The sequence below is a fragment of the Ovis canadensis genome, chromosome 3 (assembly GCF_042477335.2).
Source record: "Ovis canadensis isolate MfBH-ARS-UI-01 breed Bighorn chromosome 3, ARS-UI_OviCan_v2, whole genome shotgun sequence".
In the NCBI taxonomy this organism is placed as follows: domain Eukaryota; kingdom Metazoa; phylum Chordata; class Mammalia; order Artiodactyla; family Bovidae; genus Ovis; species Ovis canadensis.
Window position 1 is genome coordinate 160,218,999 of NC_091247.1, and position 19,359 is coordinate 160,238,357.

Here is a 19,359-nt window from a genome sequence, read left to right on the forward strand (position 1 = left end):
GCCAAAGTACTGGAGTTTCAGCTTTAGCATCAGTCCTTCCAAAGAAATCCCAGGGTTGATCTCCTTCAGAATGGACTGGTTGGATCTCCTTGCAGTCCAAGGGACTCTCAAGAGTCTTCTCCAACACCACAGTTCAAAAGCATCAATTCTTTGGTGCTCAGCCTTCTTCACAGTCCAACCCACACATCCATACATGACCACTGGAAAAAGCATAGCCTTGACTAGACGGACCTTTGTTGGCAAAGTAATGTCTCTGCTTTTCAATATACTATCTAGGTTGGTCATAACTTTCCTTCCAAGGAGGAAGCGTCTTTTAATTTCATGGCTGCAGTCACCATCTGCAGTGGAGCTAAAAAAAAAGTCTGACACTGTTTCCACTGTTTCCCCTTCTATTTGCCATGAAGTGATGGGACCAGATGCCATGATCTTCGTTTTCTGAATGTTGAGCTTTAAACCAACTTTTTCACTCTCCTCTCTCACTTTCATCAAGAGGCTTTTTAGCTCCTCTTCACTCTCTGCCATAAGGGTGGTGTCATCTGCATATCTGAGGTTATTGATATTTCTCCCGGCAATCTTGATTCCAGCTTGTGTTTCTTCCAGTCCAGCGTTTCTCTTGATGTACTCTGCATAGAAGTTAAATAATCAGGGTGACAATATACAGCCTTGATGTACTCCTTTTCCTATTTGGAACCAGTCTGTTGTTCCATGTCCAGATCTAACTGTTGCTTCCTGACCTGCATACAGATTTCTCAAGAGGCAGGTCAGGTGGTCTGGTATTCCCATCTCTTTCAGAATTTTCCACCGTTTATTGTGATCCACACAGTCAAAGGCTTTGGCATAGTCAATAAAGCAGAAATAGATGTTTTTCTGGAACTCTCTTGCTTTTTCCATGATCCAGCGGATGTTGGCAATTTGATCTCTGGTTCCTCTGCCTTTTCTAAAACCAGCTTGAACATCAGGGAGTTCATGGTTCACGTACTGCTGAAGCCTGGCTTGAAGAATTTTGAGCATTACTTTACTAGCATGTGAGATGAGTGCAATTGTGCGGTAGTTTGAGCATTCTTTGGCATTGCCTTTCTTTGGGATTGGAATGAAAACTGACCTTTTCCAGTCCTGTGGCCACTGCTGAGTTTTCCAAATTTGCTGGCATATTGAGTGCAGCACTTTTACAGCATCATCTTTCATACAGTTGAATAAGTATATCTTTAGTATATATCAATTAAATGTCTTTAATTTCAACAAAGGGCCTCTCTGGTGGTTCAGATGGTAAAGATTCAGCCTGCAATGCAGGAGATCTGGGTTTGATCCCTGGGTTGGGAAGATGCCCTTGGAGGACATCATGGCAACCCACTCCAGTATTCTTGCCTGGAGAATCCCCATGGACAGAGGAGCCGGGCAGGTTACAGTCCATGGGGTCACAAAGAGTCGGACATGACTGAGCAACTAAGCACAGCACAGCACAATTTCAACAAAAAACAAAAAAGTAGTACAACTAAACTGGTAGATTATTAATTTGCAGTATTTGAATACCACATAGGCCATCTGACAACTTAAGTGATGTATGTATCTGAATCTCCAAAATATATATATTGAAAATGCACTAAAATCCACTAAAAGTGGTCATTAAACAAAAATTTACTTTTAATTTGTTCTTCTTTGGTTCCTATCCAGGAAAATTAATTCAAAAATCAAAAGAACCTCTTGGAAAATGTTCTTTCCTATAGCATAGTTCTATAATACAAAAGAGAAGACCAAACATTTTTTTGAGACATAAAAAGAACTAAAAAGTCATTGTCATTTAAAATTATTTTAATATCAATTTTGATATAATAAGCAAGTGATTTCTAGCTTGCTCATTACTACATTTGTACTTATTCCTTAAAATATTTCATACTGTAAAATTCCAACCTTCTGAGCCTTAGTCTACTCATTTATAAAATGGAAATAATTATTAGAATTCTTATAGATTAAATAAGTTAGTAAATATAGAGCACTAAGTACAATGTGTCACACAACTATATAAAAATGAGAGTTAGCGATTGTTACTATTATTATTATCCACAGAATTAGGTCCAAATTCTTTAATTCTAATAGACTCTCAAGTATACCATTAGCCCTCAACAAAAGTCCACCAGTTCTGGCAAGTTGGTTTACTTACTGTTTCTCAAATATATTTTGTACACTCACTTCTATGTCTGTCTTCAACTGACTTATTATTTAAAATGACCTCCTTCTTTATTTCATGGCAAATAGATGGGGAAACAGTGGAAACAGTGGCTGACTTTATTTTTCTGGGCTCCAAAATCACTGCAGATGGTGACTGCAGCCATGAAATTAAAAGACGCTTACTCCTTGGAAGGAAAGTCATGACCAACCTAAACAGCATATTAAAAAGCAGAGATTACTTTGGCAATTACTTTGCCAACAAAGGTCCATCTAGTCATGGCTATGGTTTTTCCAGTGGTCATGTACTGATGTGAGAGTTGGACTATAAAGAAAGCTGATCACTGAAGAATTGATGCTTTTGAACTGTGGTGTTGGAGAAGACTCTTGAGAATTCCTTGGACTGCAAGAAGATCCAACCATTCCATCATAAAGGAGATCAGTCCTGGGTGTTCATTGGAAGGACTGATGCTGAAGCTGAAACTCTAATACTTTGGCCACCTGATGCTAAAAGATGACTCACTGGAAAAGACCCTGATGCTGGGAAGAATTGGGGGCAGGAGGAGAAGAGGACGACAGAAGATGAGATGGCTGGATGGCATCACCAACTTGATGGACATGAGTTTGGGTAAACTCTGGGTGTTGGTGATGGACAGGGAAGCCTGGCATGCTGCACCCACAGGGTTGCAAAGAGTTGGACACAACTGAGCGGCTGAATTGAGAGCTTTGAGGGAGAAACATCCCCTTTGGGAAAGGCCTGAAAACAGAAATGGCAGGTCTGTCATCCGAGACCAAGAGGGCACCATGGGCCTGGCTGCCCAGGCATGCGCTGAGCATGCAGCAGTCCAGCAACACTGATGATGAACGAGGCCCAATGCCCCACTATCTGCCCCTGCAGGTCACTTCTCGCCCCACCTCTCGAACTGCACATCTGAAAAACGTGGATACTCTTTCTTCGCAAGGGCTCTTAGGAGCCACCATCTATGTAAACATTACTATGTAAACATTACATGCGGAGAGCTGACTCATTTGAGAAGACCCTGATGCTGGGAAAGATTGAAGGCAGGAAGAGAAGGGGATGGCGGGGGATGAGATGGTTGGATGGCATCATCGACTCAATGGACATGGGTTTGGGTAGACTCCAGCAGTTGGTGATGGACAGGGAGGCCTGGTGTGTTGCAGTTCATGGGGTTGAAAAGATTTGGAGACAACTGAGCAACTGAACCGACTGACTGGCTTTATTTCTATCTAAACTCTAGTGTTGAAGACCCAAGTCTTGCCTTCAACAAGGAAACTCCTTGATCAATCACCATAGCCTAAAGTAATCGCCTTCTTCTAAATTCTACTGGGACTCTATTACTGGAACCACTCATATTGTCCTACATCTATAGATACCTTAGTGTATGTGTATACGTATCTCATCTCTCCAGTTAGATTATAAGCTCCATGAGGGCAGGAATTGTCATACTCATATATCCTCCGCCATGTCTTAGGTATAGTAAGTGCTCTACATGCACATGTGATTTGACTGATCATGCAGAATCAATGCAAAAGCGTCTACATACTGGCTCAATGCATTAACAACAGTAATCTGGACCTGAGAATGTTTAGAAACAAGAGACTACACACAGCCAACACAACTGCATGAATGGTAGCCAGAACTGGACCAAAATAAGCATCCCAACTTAAACTACTTGGTAATAGCTCCTGGTACCTAGAAATAACATGCATGCGTACATGCTCAGTGACTTAGACATGTCCGACTCTTTGCAACCCCATGGTCTAGAGCCAGCCAGGCTTCTCTGTCGATGGGATTTTCCCAGCAAGAATACTGGAGTGGGTTGCCATTTCCTTCTCCAGGGGATATTCCCAACCCAGGGATCAAACCCATGTCTCCTGAGTCTCCTGCATTAGCAGGTGGATTCTTTACCACTGGGCCACATGGGAAGCCCATGTTTCCTGCTAAGTGGAAACATAAGAGATGCGGGTTCAGTTGCAAACAGTTGGACATGACGGAAGCGACTTAGCACACACGCATGCATCACATGCAAGACTACATACTATATGACTCTATTTTATATGAAGTTAAAGAATAGACATCTAATCACTGATAACTGAAGTCAGAATAGTGGTTCCCTCTGGGGAGTAGTTACTGACTGAAGGAAAACATGAGAGAACACTCTAGGGTAAAGGAAATGGCCTCTGTCTTGGCCTATACATTGACATTGGTCTATATCTTAATTTTAGTATGCTGAAGTGGTGTGTTAAACCATTACAATTTTAATATATGCTTCAATAGCTAAAATAACGTTTAAATTGTAAATTATAAGTTCTAAAGCTACTACTCATGGTCTCCTGCTCCAAGAACTTGGAAACAAAGTCTTAAGTAGCATATCTGTAGTATGTTCGCCAAGTCTAATGGCAAAACTATCTTTTGTATGGATGGATGAGCAGATGGATGGATGAAGTTGAAGCCAATGAAAGTCAAATAAAGTCTCAATGGCCAGGACCATTCCTATTTTGAGATAGATAATTCATGGTAACTTTAACTCATAAAGCTAAACATTCAATTTGTCTGTTTCCAAACTTTGTTCTTGTCAACCACAAATTGGCACTCGCCATGAGTGCTTGCCATCTACCTCCACAAGGATTAAATCGTGTGCTGCTGCAGCTGCTGACGTTCAACACCCTTTGAAGGAGTTCAGGGTAAGAGCAGAAATGAGGTACTCTGTGCTCAGGGAAAAACTGGCAGGACAGGTCTTCAGAAAGTTAGATATTCTCAGGAGCTGATTTTATGAGCCCAATTCTTCATATCTAGAAAAGCACTAAAATCCTTCTTGGTGATGACTATTTCTTGTGACTAGCAAAAGCTTCACAGGACCAGCAGAAACTTTCTACAAAACAAACAAACAAAATAAGTGCTTGATTGCATGCATTCCCCCTTTACTAAAATCATAATATATATGTCCTTTCCCCCTAGGTCTTGGGAACAGTCTCTAAGAGCTTTCTGAGCTATCTGTCTCCTGGGCTGCAGTCCTCATATTGCCCCAAATAAAGCTCAACTTGCAACTCTCAGCTTGTGCATTGTTTTTAAGTTGACACTCCTCTGTGTGCAACAGGGTGACTTTCTGGACATGATCTGACTCGCTATGTAGGTCTGCCTATAGGGTGATAATACACAATAGTAAGGAAATTTCAGGCCCAACACGAATGGTTCATTTTGACAAATTGATAAAGTGAGTTCACGTGGTAATTCTGTGAGTTATAGAGCTTGACTAGAGAAAAAAGACAATGATCATGCAGATGTAAGTATTCTGAGCTATGTGAAAATTAGACTTCTCATTGTAAGCAAATATATCTAAATTTTAGTTTCATTCATCCATCTTTGGGGTTTGTCCACATGAGTCCATCCCTGGGAGCTACTGAAATATCTACGTTTCTGAGTCTAAAATTTTAAGACTAGATACTGGAAAACAGAAAATTCACCAAGGCAATTGATACTAATATTTCAGGCCTCTTGGGAAACTGCCAGGAACATTTTCAGTGGCCTACTAATGGCCACATTGTAATCATTTATAAATCTGTACTATACTTGGTATTTTTAAGGTGTGTTTATAAACGTATTATGTTCAATTTGAAAAAAGATTAAATTTGATAATATATAACAGTACACATAGAATTATACAAAATAAAAAGCTAATAATAGAAAACTTTAAAACAAAAGTTGCTCATTAAAATAACTATCTTATGATCTAATAAAAAGGACACAGTCCTTGCAACTTGAAGACCTGAAGTTCAGTCCTAGATTAGCCAATTACCACTTATGTGGACTTAAGCAACTCAATAAACCTTACTGTATCTCAGAAAGGTAAAAATATCCCTGTGTATCTTACAAAGATTTTTGTGAGTCTCAAATGATAAGATTAATTAGATGCTTTTCAAATGGTAAAGCGTTATATAATATAAATACTTCTATCATCATATATCCATTAATATCACATCTGAAGTTAGGTTACCAAATGATGCAACTACATAGAAGGAATTGGATCCTCTTAAAAATATAATCACACTAACTCTATAAAATATTTTTACTAAATAACTGATCTAAGAACATAAAGTTCTCCTGTGATAGATTCAATTTGGGGCTTCTATTATTCTTCCCTTCCTATCTCCACACCCTTCACCATGTGATTTGGCAGTTCTGCCCACTAGAGGGAAGACAGAATGCTTAACACCTGCATGACAAGTGAGAAGAACATGCTCTTTCCATTTCTTTCCTTTTGGCTTAAACATGCTACGTGCTTGGTCAATGGGATGCTACCCGATCTGCTGCAGAAACTTGAAATGCGCTTGCACAGTGGGGCTTGCCTTCTTCTCCTTTACCATTCATGATAAGACTTGTGAAGCAGACCTGAGCCTAACCTGTGACTAGTTTATGTCAACCAGCTCCCACCCAAGCCGTAGATGTGTGGGCACAAATAAACTACTGTTGCTTTAAGTCACTGCTTCTTATGGTGTCCTTTCACACCTTGTTACTGTGACGATCACTAACTGACAGGCCCAGTGATGATGCAGAACATAATATACTATATTGGTATGATCATTAGTTTAAAGGCTCATCTTTAGATTATTAATAGATAATGTAATCCATAGCCATTAATTTTATCATTTAATCAGAAATAATCAGTGACTACTAACTATCTACCAGAGAATATCCTAGGCATTGGGCTATTCAGGGTATGGAACATTAACTTCCCTAATAAACAATGGCAAAATTTTAGTGGCCTATTACAGTAAAAGTTTATTTCCCTCTACATAAAGGCCAATGAAGATGTTCTGGGATGAAGAGCTCTCCTGAGTGGATCTCTTCTAAGTATGACTCAGGAACCAAGACTCTTTCCATACTGTGATGCCATCATGTTCAACATATACCTCTGATGTCACCTCAGAAGGGGAAGTGAGATGTGGGAAAGCTTCTTGGATACTTAATCCACTTAGCCCAGAAATGACATATACTCCAGTGGGAGAATTAGTCATATGTCCCCACACAGATGCAAAGGGGCTGGAAACTGTAATCTCTGGCTGAGGCGCCACTTCCCAGCAACAACTCTACACCATGAAAGGGGAAGATAAATCTTTGGTCGTTAGTTAAACATTTCGATCACAGCTGGAGAACAGAACAAAGAAAGGAGATCTCCCAATTTCATTGAATTTTTGTTTATTGACTAATTGTCTCACAACAGATACCAAATTTATAAAGGTGAATAGGACATGATTATTGCCTTCAAAAAAAGTCATAGACTGGGAGAGAAAGAGGAATCCACACAAATAATTATAGCAGATAATAAATGCTATAGTAAATGTAAATACAAGATCCAGTGTTTGTACAGTGAAAGGGATGATGAATTTCTGGGGAGGTGTTAAGGAAGACTATATTTAATTGAGGGGGTGATGCCTGAGCTGAGCCTTAAAAGGTAAATAGAATCTTGCCAGACAGATGGAGAAGTAGCGGGGGATGCTAAGTGGAGACAAAGGTTTGCATCATATAATGGTGCAGAGCCTTTTGCCTTATAAAGTTATGGTATCAAGGGCAAGAGGGAAGAGGAAAACACTGGTATTTACAATGGTAAAACAGCTTCTTGCTTCACATATAAATTTGGAATAACACAAGTTTCTTAATTCGGAGAAGGCGATGGCACCCTACTCCAGTACTCTTGCCTGGAAAATCCCATGGACAGAGGAGCCTGGTAGGCTGCGGTCCATGGGGTTGCGAAGAGTCGGACACGACTGAGCGACTTCCCTCTCACTTTTCACTTTCATGCATTGGAGAAGGAAATGGCAATCCACTCCAGTGTTCTTGCCTGGAGAATCCCAGGGACGGGCGAGCCTGGTGGGCTGCTGTCTATGGGGTCACACAGAGTCGGACACGACTGACGCGATTTAGCAGCAGCAGCAGCAGCAGCAGCAGCAAGTTTCTTAACTGGGCTTCCTTGGTGGCTCACCAGTAAAGAATCTGCGTGCCATTGCAGGAGATGCAAGAGATGCAGGTTCAATCCCTAGGTTGTGAAGATCCTCTGGAGAAAGAAATAGCAACCCACTCCAGTATTCTTGCCTGGAGAATCCCACTGACAGAGGGGCCTAGCGGGCTATGGTCCATGGAGTTGCAAAGAGTCAGACATGACTTAGCAACTGAACAAGAAGAAGAAGTTTACTAATTAGAGCAGCTTTCATTTCAACGAGCACTGCTTTGGAATAATGTTCTCTACAGGAGGACAAGTGCAATCTATGACCTGAGCAAGATGGCAAGTGCCAGAATATATAGAGTACCTAGAGCAGATAACACAGAGATGGTGATGCTTAAGGAGGCAGAATTCAGGAGAAAAAACACTGAATGATAAATTATCTCTCCTCTCAAAGTCTTTGTCAGGAAGAATAAAACAAATAATGATAAAAATGATGAATTGGGTTGATCTAATAACTATGTATCACACTCCTTATGTTGCAGAGAATATAGTTTTCAAATCACCCACAGAAGAGTTACAAAAATTAAACACCAACTAGGCCCCAAGATAAAAATCTAGTAAGTACAGAACAATAAACAATAAACAGTTAAAAAGTAGTAAGGTCACAGTCTTTGACCACTAAAGCAATGAAACTGAAAATTACTAAACAAAAGTAGCAAGTAGAAAGTTTGGAAGTTCAAAAAAACACTTTCCTAAATAATCAATGTGCCCAAAACAAAATCAAAATGGCGTCTACTTAAAATATGATTTTTTGAAAAAAATCTCGGATTCAGTTAAAGCTTTGATGAAGGAAATTTATGGTTTCAAATGCTTTAATTGCAAATCAGAAGGAATGAAAACACAAAATTTAAGTCTATGACATAATGATTATACATGAAATCCAAGAAAACCAATTGAAAATTATTAGAAGTAAAGAGAGACAAATCTTCACTCAGATTTATCTGCTCCAGCACCTCAGTACTTTGCCACCATGCCCCACTGCTTCCTGGTCTTTAGTCTGTAAAAGGTAAATGAAGGGCTACGTCCCCTCTAAGTGTTTCCACACAATCCCATGAGATTGTTACAGAGGAGGTTGCTTGATTTTCCAGGCCAACCTTGAATATGATCCAGTAAAAGAATGAATTAAAAAATAAAAGTGAAGAGAATGGTATTCACAAACATTTGTCATTGTTCTCTAAGTTAATCTCTCTTAATGATAATCAAATGTGAAATGTCACTCCTTATTAAAAGCTATAGAAAAACTAAACACTTAGCCATTAGCATTATTAGGTTGTTCTCTTAAAAGTGTTCTCTTTAAGGTAGAAAGCAGTGAGATGCTTTGAACAAAGTAAAGAAAGGTGAATTTGTCAAAATAAAATATATTAGCTTATATCTAAATATCAAGAGTTCTTTAACACACCATCTGGATCTAAATTTAACCTCGGTAGCCCTTCTCAGCTAAATATGCAAAGAAATTCATGTGAATTTGTATAACAGACCAACCAGCTAAGAGTCTATGAGAGAAGGAATTGTTTCCCCTCTGTCAGAGGCAGAGTATCAGCATCTGGCATGTAGTATGCCTAAAAAATATATGTTGAATAATGCCCAAAGACAGACTTCAGTATTCTTACAGAGATTTATATTTTATTTCCTGGCTTTTCACTGTTAAGAGAACCTCAAAAATAAGAAGCCTAAAATAACAAATTGATTTGTAGGAGTGAAATGATAGTCAACATATTCTCACATTTATAAGACCTGAAAATGTTTTCCTTATTAATATTTCTTGAGAAAGGCTTACTATGTTAGGCAGATTGTCTCATTTGCTAATAAACTTTCAAAATTCTAGTTCTATATTCAAATTCCCCATTTTCCTTCAATTTAGTGACCACCGTTAACAACTCACTCTAGTTTTCACCACCCATATGTTTTTGCCTCAAGCTTTAACTGATTATATTCTTTGATTTCCTTTCCCTGGTGTAGACTCCTTTTCAACTACAGATCTTAAAAGCGACACTAGCTGCTTTTTGTTCCTTGGAGCTTTTGAGGGTTGTTTTTTTTTTTTTCTCTCTCTTTCAGGATAATTATATTCTGTTGTGCCTTTTATTATCGTGCCTTTTAGGATCTCCTAACCTTGTACACTCTTGGACTTTATTTAATAGTGAGCTCTCTCCTCCACTCTCCGCACTAAACCATGCTCATTAGATTTCTTAATCCTCCATAATTTGCTTTCATGAAATCTTATACCTTTGAGTTGCTGTGTTCTGTGAGCCCATTTCCTTAGTACTGCTATTCCAAGCGGCCCAGAATCAACAACCACTAAACATAAGCTTATTCACTTTCTCAGCCAACATGACTCTACAGGAAAAAAAAAAAATCTTTGTTTTGAATGTTTATGGACCATGAAACTATACCATTTAACTTGGTATTTCATTTTCTCACCCAAACACTGCCTGAGAAGGTGAGGACCACAAAATTAAGACTCTGGGCAGTCCTTACCATACAGTTTTTAACTTATAGGTTTCATGTTCTTCTTGGTTAGAAAACTACTCTATTTCAATAGAACAGAAATAACAATATCCTGATGTTATGTAGTAGCTAGTAAATTCTAACTATATCTTTTCCTCATATCCAGAATTCAGGAGAAAAGAAAAAACATCTTTTTCCAGTTATTCTGCAAGAACTCTGCTTTTCCAAATGGGTTGTGTTTTAAAAGACATGCTCATGTCACTGAAATTTGACTACACAGCCAACTTTGATCTTTTCAGCAATTCATTCTTTGCTTTGTCTTCCGTTCTGCTCATCACTGGCACCTTTGCTGATAGGTATGCACGGAAAGGCCAAGAGACCATATAGTCTGGGTTTTGTTTTAACTTCCTAAGGACTTTGGTTAAATTTTTAAAAACCGACAACAACACATAAAACAAAACCCAACCAAACTTGGTAGTGAATTGAAAGAGTTAATGAAGTTTCCAAAGGTGCCTAGCTTACTCAAGCAAAGTTTATACTTCAGCCCAGTGCACGTTAACTTGTGATTCTCCCCATCCAGATGATAGAAAGCAAAGCCAGTAAGTTCTTTATTTAATTGGTTTGCATCCACACACTGACCTCCAGGGCTCTGTTTACATAGCCTATCATGCAATATGCTCCACAGTTCTCTGCCTCTTTCAAAAGCATGTTTCTCCTGAGATTTGATATATGGCTTTCATGTTTAATCACTACACTAAACTCAATGCTCTGCTTCCTCCAGCATCAACTAACTTCCCTTCTTGGGAGGTGGGGAGAAGAGCACTGCCTCTTGCTACTTCTGAACATAAAAGGAAGTCTGTTTTACTCTGTTAGTAAAATCACCAACTACTCAGGATCATAGACAAGCAACATTAGTACATTAACTAGGAAACAGTATTAAAATGGAACCCTTAAAACTCCTTTAGAAATAAGGTAGGCTGATTGTTCTCAATTGGCAAAGCTAACCTTTAGGTCATTGGGTTATAAACAGAAATGGAGGTTAAACAGGATACAACCCAGTACATAAAGGACAGAGCTAGACGGTAGCTAAAGCTTGCATCAAATTAGTCTTGAGGACAGAACAATTCTGGGGTTCTCAGATTAGAATTAATTCAGCACCTTCTGATTTTTTCTTAACCTTCAGCACATGAATAGAACTTCCAACATCTCCAACTGAATGTGGACACGGTAATGTCAGGATCCTCTCCATAAGAATTTGTATGTGACTCAAATTTCTGAGATAAACAAAAACCTCAGAAAAATAACTGACTTCTTTCAATAAGTCAACACAATTTATAATTTTCAGGTTTTAAAAATCACATGAAATGTATTTCACTTTAAGATAATTCAAGCAAAAAAAGAAAACTGAAACAAAAGGCAAAGTATTGATAACAGCAAAAGCTAGATGATGAATGTGTATGTGCTTACTATACTATACCCTCTACTTTCATATACAGTTGAAAGTTTTTCATTAAAAAATTTTTTTAAAACTTTAAAAGTGCAAAGTTGTTTGTGAATCTGCTTTCATAGAAAAAATCTATACGACTTTGATAAGAAAAAATTAAAACACTTCCTAGGCTGATCATTTTGGTATATATTTAAAAACTGACATTTTTCACCATGTTCTGACAATGAAAACTTTCCTTCCTTCTGAATCTCACTCTACAGCCTGAAACTCATTTATACAAACTGCAAATATGCAGTAAGCTGTATAAGTTGGGTCCTTTACTTGAAGGACCCAAATAAACTGTATACACACACACACACACACACATATATATATATATATATATATATATATATATATATTTACTTTGAAATTCTTTCCTTTATGGCTAGTCATTGACCACACTATTTATTTTTTTAAGAGCTTTTTTTTTCTTAGTAAGATCAGCATCTTTCATTTAAAAATCTTACTTTGTCAGGAACACTGTTACAGTTGTATACAACATTAAACAGAGCTAGTTTACTTTCTGTATTTGATGAACAATAGAGAACCTGAACCTATTAAAGTCATATATTTAATTGTTCCAACATGCTACCTTATTCTAACCAAGATTCGCATGCTATAGAATGCCAAAGAATACATTTCTAGCTTTCTTTGTCATGATTCCTTCTTTTGATATTAAGCTAAAAGAATTTATAAGGAAAAAGAATTACCTGATTCTTAACTTGAAACCATCTGAATTCTTTCCATGACATATTTAGATTCAAAATTAAAAGAAAAAAATAAACATTTAATCATATTCTCTGTAAGATTTTTCAGAGCACAAAACTTTGGAGCTTTCAGAGACAGGCAGATGTTGTCCATGAAAGATGTTTAAAAAAAATTAAGACTTAGAAAAAATAAGAATCATGAACAAAATCTTTGGTCACAAGAGTGAAAGATGTGTGCCTGTACAGATGTTATAACTATTTTCATGATAAATACTAACCTTCACTACAGGAATTTAGCAGCACACTTTAATTTGGATTTGCAAATTTAACATAAATTTTCTAACTTTGACAATAGCTGCCTAATATTTCAGTTTTATACACTATTTCCAGGTTTTGCCTTCAAAATGAACCTAGTGGACTTTTTCATTTTTAAAAGTTATATTCCAGATCCTGTAGGCTAAAACCAGTTTTTGACTTGATTTTTAAGGGATTTGACCACAATAAAGGGGAATTTTAGTAAATATTTGATGGCTGATTGGCAATGATAAAAAGACAGGCAGTTTTATATAAAAATTAATACTCACTTCTTTCCATTTCTCTTTTATTATATTTGAATATTTAAACTATTTTGAAATGACAAAGACTTTTTACCCTATTTTGAATATTTTACCCTATTTTACTCCTATGAATCAATTTTTTTTTTAAAGTCAAAAGAATGGATACAATGCCATCATGCCTTTAGTCTCCACATCATCAACACTGTAAACCAGAAATGTTTACCTTCTATTATCACTGTCACATGTGACTCAGAAGCCTAAGTGCACACAGAATGGAAAGATTTCTGATATCGCAGTTCTTAAATTGGGTGAAATTGTTAACTCAAATGTACAGATGTCATATTTAAAGGGTTTCACATCAAGTTGAAGAAATTCATTAAGCTATACAATAAAAGATACAGTTTTTGAAGAAGAAAAACATATCAGCTCCTTAACATCACTATCAAAAAGTACAGTCCTTGGTTCCTTTGTGAACATAACAAACAAAAACTTTTTTTTAAGTTAAAACATAGTGGAACTTAAATCAGAGTAAGAATGTTACTTTTAAATTCAATGAGTTATATATATTTTCTGCAAATTATTTTCTTCTGGAATTGAAAATTAATGTTTATTTATCTATAATACTTCAATAAGAGGCATAATTCCTTTGTACTGAACATGAGGTAATTTTTGTCCTTTAATTGTAAACACCATCAGAAACTCTGGAGCATGGAAATCTCAGCTAGTGACACGAGGACACAGTCAAATGTAAGGATTATATAGCTATATTCATGCTTAATGAGAAGAAAACATCCAATAAGGCAGATATGCCACTGTTTGTGAGAATGTAAATTTTGTCTTGACAGAGCCAAAACAATGGCTTAAGGTGACCTTCATTTTCCATCACCCATCTCCCTGGCAAAACAAATTTTAAAAAATTAATAAGTCATAGACAAATCTCTATTTCTATTGGCTAAAACCCTTTACAGTTTGCTGGATTAAATGTATCTATTACCCATTTATGATGACAAGTCACTTGCAGAGAACCTTCAAATTATTCAGGATTTTTGTCCACTGAGAGAATAACATTCTGTTTTTAGCAATGAGTATCTATGACCTTCATCTTTGCTTTTAAAATGAAACTCTGCAGATATAGAGCCTTTAGTACTTATTTCAGAACCATCGAGAATCCCAAAGTGAACATCTTAATAACATCATTCCAAACAGTCAATAGTCCTGCCTTGAGGTGGGGTTCATGTTTTGAAAAGAGACTGCCTAGTCTGTTTAAAATCAAAATGGTTCTTGATCTGATGAATTACTCCTCAGAGAATAATGTAAATAAAATATACTCAGAATAACATTATTAATATAAACATACCTGAACCGGAGTCAAATTTGGTTTCTGACCTGCAAAGGGAAAGAAATTTTTTACAATATAAAAATCACATTAAACAGTAACTTAAGAGGGGGGAAAGATGTAATAGTAACAGATTTCAGTACATTGGTCAAAAAGTAAGACAGCTTTTTAAAATGCAAATTCATATTTATTTTAACCATTTTAAGTGCATGTATAATCTTAGGTCCTCTAAACATGTACATATCCATAGAGATGGCACAGTATGGAAAAGATATTAACTTTTCAGCATTTTTTTGAGACAGAAGGAGAATAAATTTTGTAAAACAAACAAACAAAAAAGGCAGCCAATCTTTACAGATTAACTTTTCAGTAATATATAAGGCAACTTAAAAAACCCTCAAATTTTAAATTATCCTTTTTACTTATTATTAAAGATTTTCAGTTATTCAAAATCAAGTAATTTTTCACTAAGTTCTTCACAGAGTAAATGAACCTAGTAACCCCATACGTTTAATAAGAAGGAGAAAAAAGAATCTGAGCCCTTGTGGGAACATGATGTTTCAGATATAGGTTAATACTGGTTGTAAATTCAGAAGCCTTTGAAGCTCTCAGTCTGGCTGTGGGAAAACTTCTGTTGGGTAATTACTCTCAAGATGCTGCTGATGTGCTGTCAAGCAGAATTAACCCTATGACTAGGCCTATCTACACAAGCTACTATAAGACAGCATTGTCTATATCTAGCTCTCAAACCAATTAGTGGGCATGCTCCAGTTGGATTTATATCACACATTAACAATCAATAGTATATATGTTCACAGCTGCCACAGCAAGATACAAGAACCGATCAGCAGGAGTCCTGTTAAAGGATGTTACATTGACAGAGAAGGTTTTTTTTTTTTTTTCCTGGGGAAATGTAGTTAACTAAGTGGGAAAGGAGATTTCTTTGAAATTACGCCAGGGTACCAAAGCACTTTTGGAAGCGGTGGCTTTCTTTACCTAAATTAGCTTCAAGAAAAGTCATCAAAGGAGGAAGAGGGGGAAGGATAAGCAAGAAACAGGTTCCTTTGACATAAAAATTCGTTCTCAAGTATTCCCAAATAAAGTTTCAGCTGAGGCTTCAACAAAGTCAAAAATCATAAACACAAAAAAATGATTATCACAACCATGGTTATCAACAGCCACCGCTGTAATCCAGGCTCGTATCTGTCTCAAACCCTGGCCCCACTATAGTCCTCAGCTCGATCCTTTTCTCAGGTGTCCCTGATTCCTGTTTCAGGTGCAAACCTTTTACTTTTTGTCCTCTCCTCTTCTGGAAAGCCTAGCATCATGCCCACTTCTTTGTTTCCCACATCTCTGGGCATAGCTCTAAATGGCAACACTCACCACACATTGCCCTGCTGGTCTCCTTGCCTGTCTTCTCCACTACACTATGCCCTACTAGAGTCCTCAACCACAGCATCAGCCTAGCGCCTGGTGCGCATGCCTATAACAGGAAATGTCTATAAGTCAACAAATGTCTATAAAGGGAAATCCCTGCCTCCCCATGCATCCTGTACAAGAGGTGCTCCTCCTGCTAACATTACATACACTCATGTCCGAAAGGGCACTCTGTCATCTCCCCTGAAACCAGGCTAGAGCAATTGCTCCTTCTTCCTGTTAAATCTGCAATATCTGAGTTTCCCCAGGTTCTTCCTCCCTTATGTATAGAAGAGCTCCAGAATTAACTTAAAACCCTCCTTCAAACCTGTGTCATACTCTTGTTATCCCTTTTTCTTCCTGGCTTTACAAGCGAGTATACTGAGAGGATAGATTCTAACCTATACTGCACATCTTCCTTTCCTGACCTCCCAACATAGTCACTCTGTGAACCACGAGGATCTGTCCTTGCTAAGTTTTCTCAATGGCTTCCTAATACCAAACCCAACAGCCCTGTTACAGTCCCCACTTTGCTAAGCCTCTCTCCCACTAAAATCCTGCCTGAACATTGTGCTGTCACCTCAAATGCCACATGTACTAAACTGAATTCATTTTCTTTTCCCACAAATATAATTCTCTTGCTATATTTCCTATCCTTTTGAGTCAGAAATGATGATGCTATGCTAGTTTTCTTCTGCACCCCCAATATCTAACTAGTCACCCAAACCTGTTGATTCTACTACCTTCTCCCTCCTCTCTATCCTCATTCTTACCACCTTTAGGCCACCTTTAGGCTTCCCTGGTGGCTCAGCAGGTAGAGAATCTACCTGCCATGCAGGAGACCAGAGTTTGATCCCTGGGTCAGGAAGATCCCCTGGAGAAGAGAAAAGCAACCCACTCCAGTATTCTTGCCTGAAGAATTCCATGGACAGAGGAGTTTTGCCAGCTACAGTCCATGGGGTTGCAAACAGTCAGACACAACTGAGCAACTAACACTTTGGCTCAATCATCTCATCTAATCAGCTGCCAGGTGTTTTCCAAACATTAATCTGATCACATTATCACCACCACCCAACAACTGAGCAGAGTTTTTCCAAACTTAAATCACAAGTTGACCCATGAGTGGATTATACAACTAATTTAGTGGATTATGACTAGTATTTTTTTACTGAAGTAGAACAGAGACAGATGCATCCCATATTGAGAGCATGTGCAGTTTTGTGTAACTTTTAGGTAGAAGTGCATGCATTTGTGTGCGTGTGTGTTTTCATGCATATGCGTACTAGCCAGTTACTAGCCTTACAAATGAGCAAAGAACATCTGCTCTGGCCTTCCTCTGGCTGCACTCTCCTCTCCACCAGGCAAGGAGTCTCTTATTTCCCTGGAAGCTCCAAGTACCAATGTCCTCAGCATTTTCGGCCCAAATGGCCCTGAGCTGGCTTCCTCAGACTCTGTGGATCTTTTACAGGTCAGCTTGTGCTGCTACTGTGTGTGTGTGTCTCCAGCCCAAGCAGTGGCCAAAGGCTGTTCCTTGAAGGAAGGAGCTTGAACCTGAGGGCAGAAGGAAGGGGAAACAAAGAGGGCAGGGCAAAATGCTTTTCCTATTCTTCCACATTCCTGCTCAGAGAATTCTTCATTCAAACCCTCCTGTGAGAGTGGGGAGCTGGGAGGACCAAGAAGCCAGGGGTTGCCACTTAGGCCAGACTGTCACAGTCTTGATGGCCTTGGAACTGGGGGCCTGACTGGTGGGAACAGGGAATGGAGAGTGGGGAGGAGTACAGACCCTGTGGCAGAAGTGAAAGAGTCTCTCCCTCAATGAAGAAGAAAAGAAAGGTGTTTCTCTTACGGATTCCATAACCATTGGAAGAGAAGGCTGAGGGAAGCTTCTCGTCCCCTCCCACTCGGCCTGGTTACCATTACCTCTGCATTTCCCCAGGCTGAATAACCATCTTTTGCTGGAAGACAAGTTTATTTAAAATCCGCCCTATCCTCGGGCTGCCCTGCCAGTCCAGTGGTTAAAAATCCGCACTTCCATTGCTGAGGCAAAGGTTCAATCCCTGGTCAGGGAACTAAGATCCTGCATGCCCCACAGCTATAAAATAAATTTAAAAAAATAAATTTAATAAAATAAAATTTGCACTTTTTTCAATTACCTGATATCAGTGATTCTACACACTGTTTTCACTGTTTTTGTTACAAGGTTTATCTGTCAAGGTAGGTTAGCAAACTTTTCTAACAGTTTATTGCCTTGACTTATACTTTTAAATAATTAGCTGTATTGTATCCCCACTTGTCCTCCTGCCCAGGCCCTGCATATGTTGGGGCCAGGACTAGTAATGAGCCATCATGTAGCAAAGTATGTCTTACAATGGGTAACAGACGAAAACATTGAAAAACGACTGACCTAAGGACGCCAAGTTCACCTCCTCTGCATGCGGTATAAGGGGCCCACCATGATCTGGTTCTCCTGCCTCACCTGTAATCCTGCCTCAAATCCACCTCTAAACTGTAGCCTTCACTCTCACTGAATCCAACAATTGCCACATTATTTCACAGCCTCCATCCAGTATCCTCAGTTTAGAACACCTTTCCTCCAGCTCATTGCTGACAAATGTTTACTCCATAGACTCGCCTCAGTCCTGGCAGCAGCCTGCCTACCCCCGTCTCCCCCTAGAGTTTCTTGCTTACCTTCAGTAACTCCATAGTTTGAGTCCTGGCACAGCAAACTGCCTCCCGCCCCTGCTGCTCCCCGGCTATGTGGCACTGACACTAAGCCCAGCAGGGTCTCTTCATGTCCCCAGCACTGAGCACAGCACCTGGTATCTAACAGTTATTAAACAGGTGTAGCAGGGGACTTCTCTGGTTGTCCAGTGGCTAGGACTCCATACTTCCACTGCAGGGACACTGGTTTGATCCCTGGTCAGGGAACTAAGATCTGCTGTGCCAAAAAAAAAAAAAAAGAAATTCTTGAACTGAATAAAAATGAAAATATAACATATCAACTTTAAAAATTATATGGGAAAAGTGACAATTTTTAAAATGTGTAGCAGGAATTAACACTTGAACAAATGAATCTGTAAATTAACAGAGGGCCAAAAACAAGATATAGTAACCAAAAACTCTATAAAATGCCTCATTTGCAATATGAAAAATCATGTCAGAAACTGTTATTCCCCAGACCATTTTATCTCCTTCAGAGAAATCTGGTCAACATGCAAAAAAT

General features: G+C 38.5%; 1 protein-coding gene across 2 annotated transcripts in view; it reads right to left on the reverse strand.

The window, feature by feature from the left end:
- MSRB3 (methionine sulfoxide reductase B3) overlaps positions 1 to 19,359 on the reverse strand; it is a 183,466-nt gene that overhangs the window by 63,123 nt on the left and 100,984 nt on the right. For both annotated transcript variants that reach the window (XM_069584718.1, XM_069584719.1), the window contains exon 5: positions 14,742 to 14,770. In XM_069584718.1, coding sequence (XP_069440819.1) covers positions 14,742 to 14,770 — 29 coding nt within the window. The remainder of the gene's footprint in view (positions 1 to 14,741; positions 14,771 to 19,359) is intronic.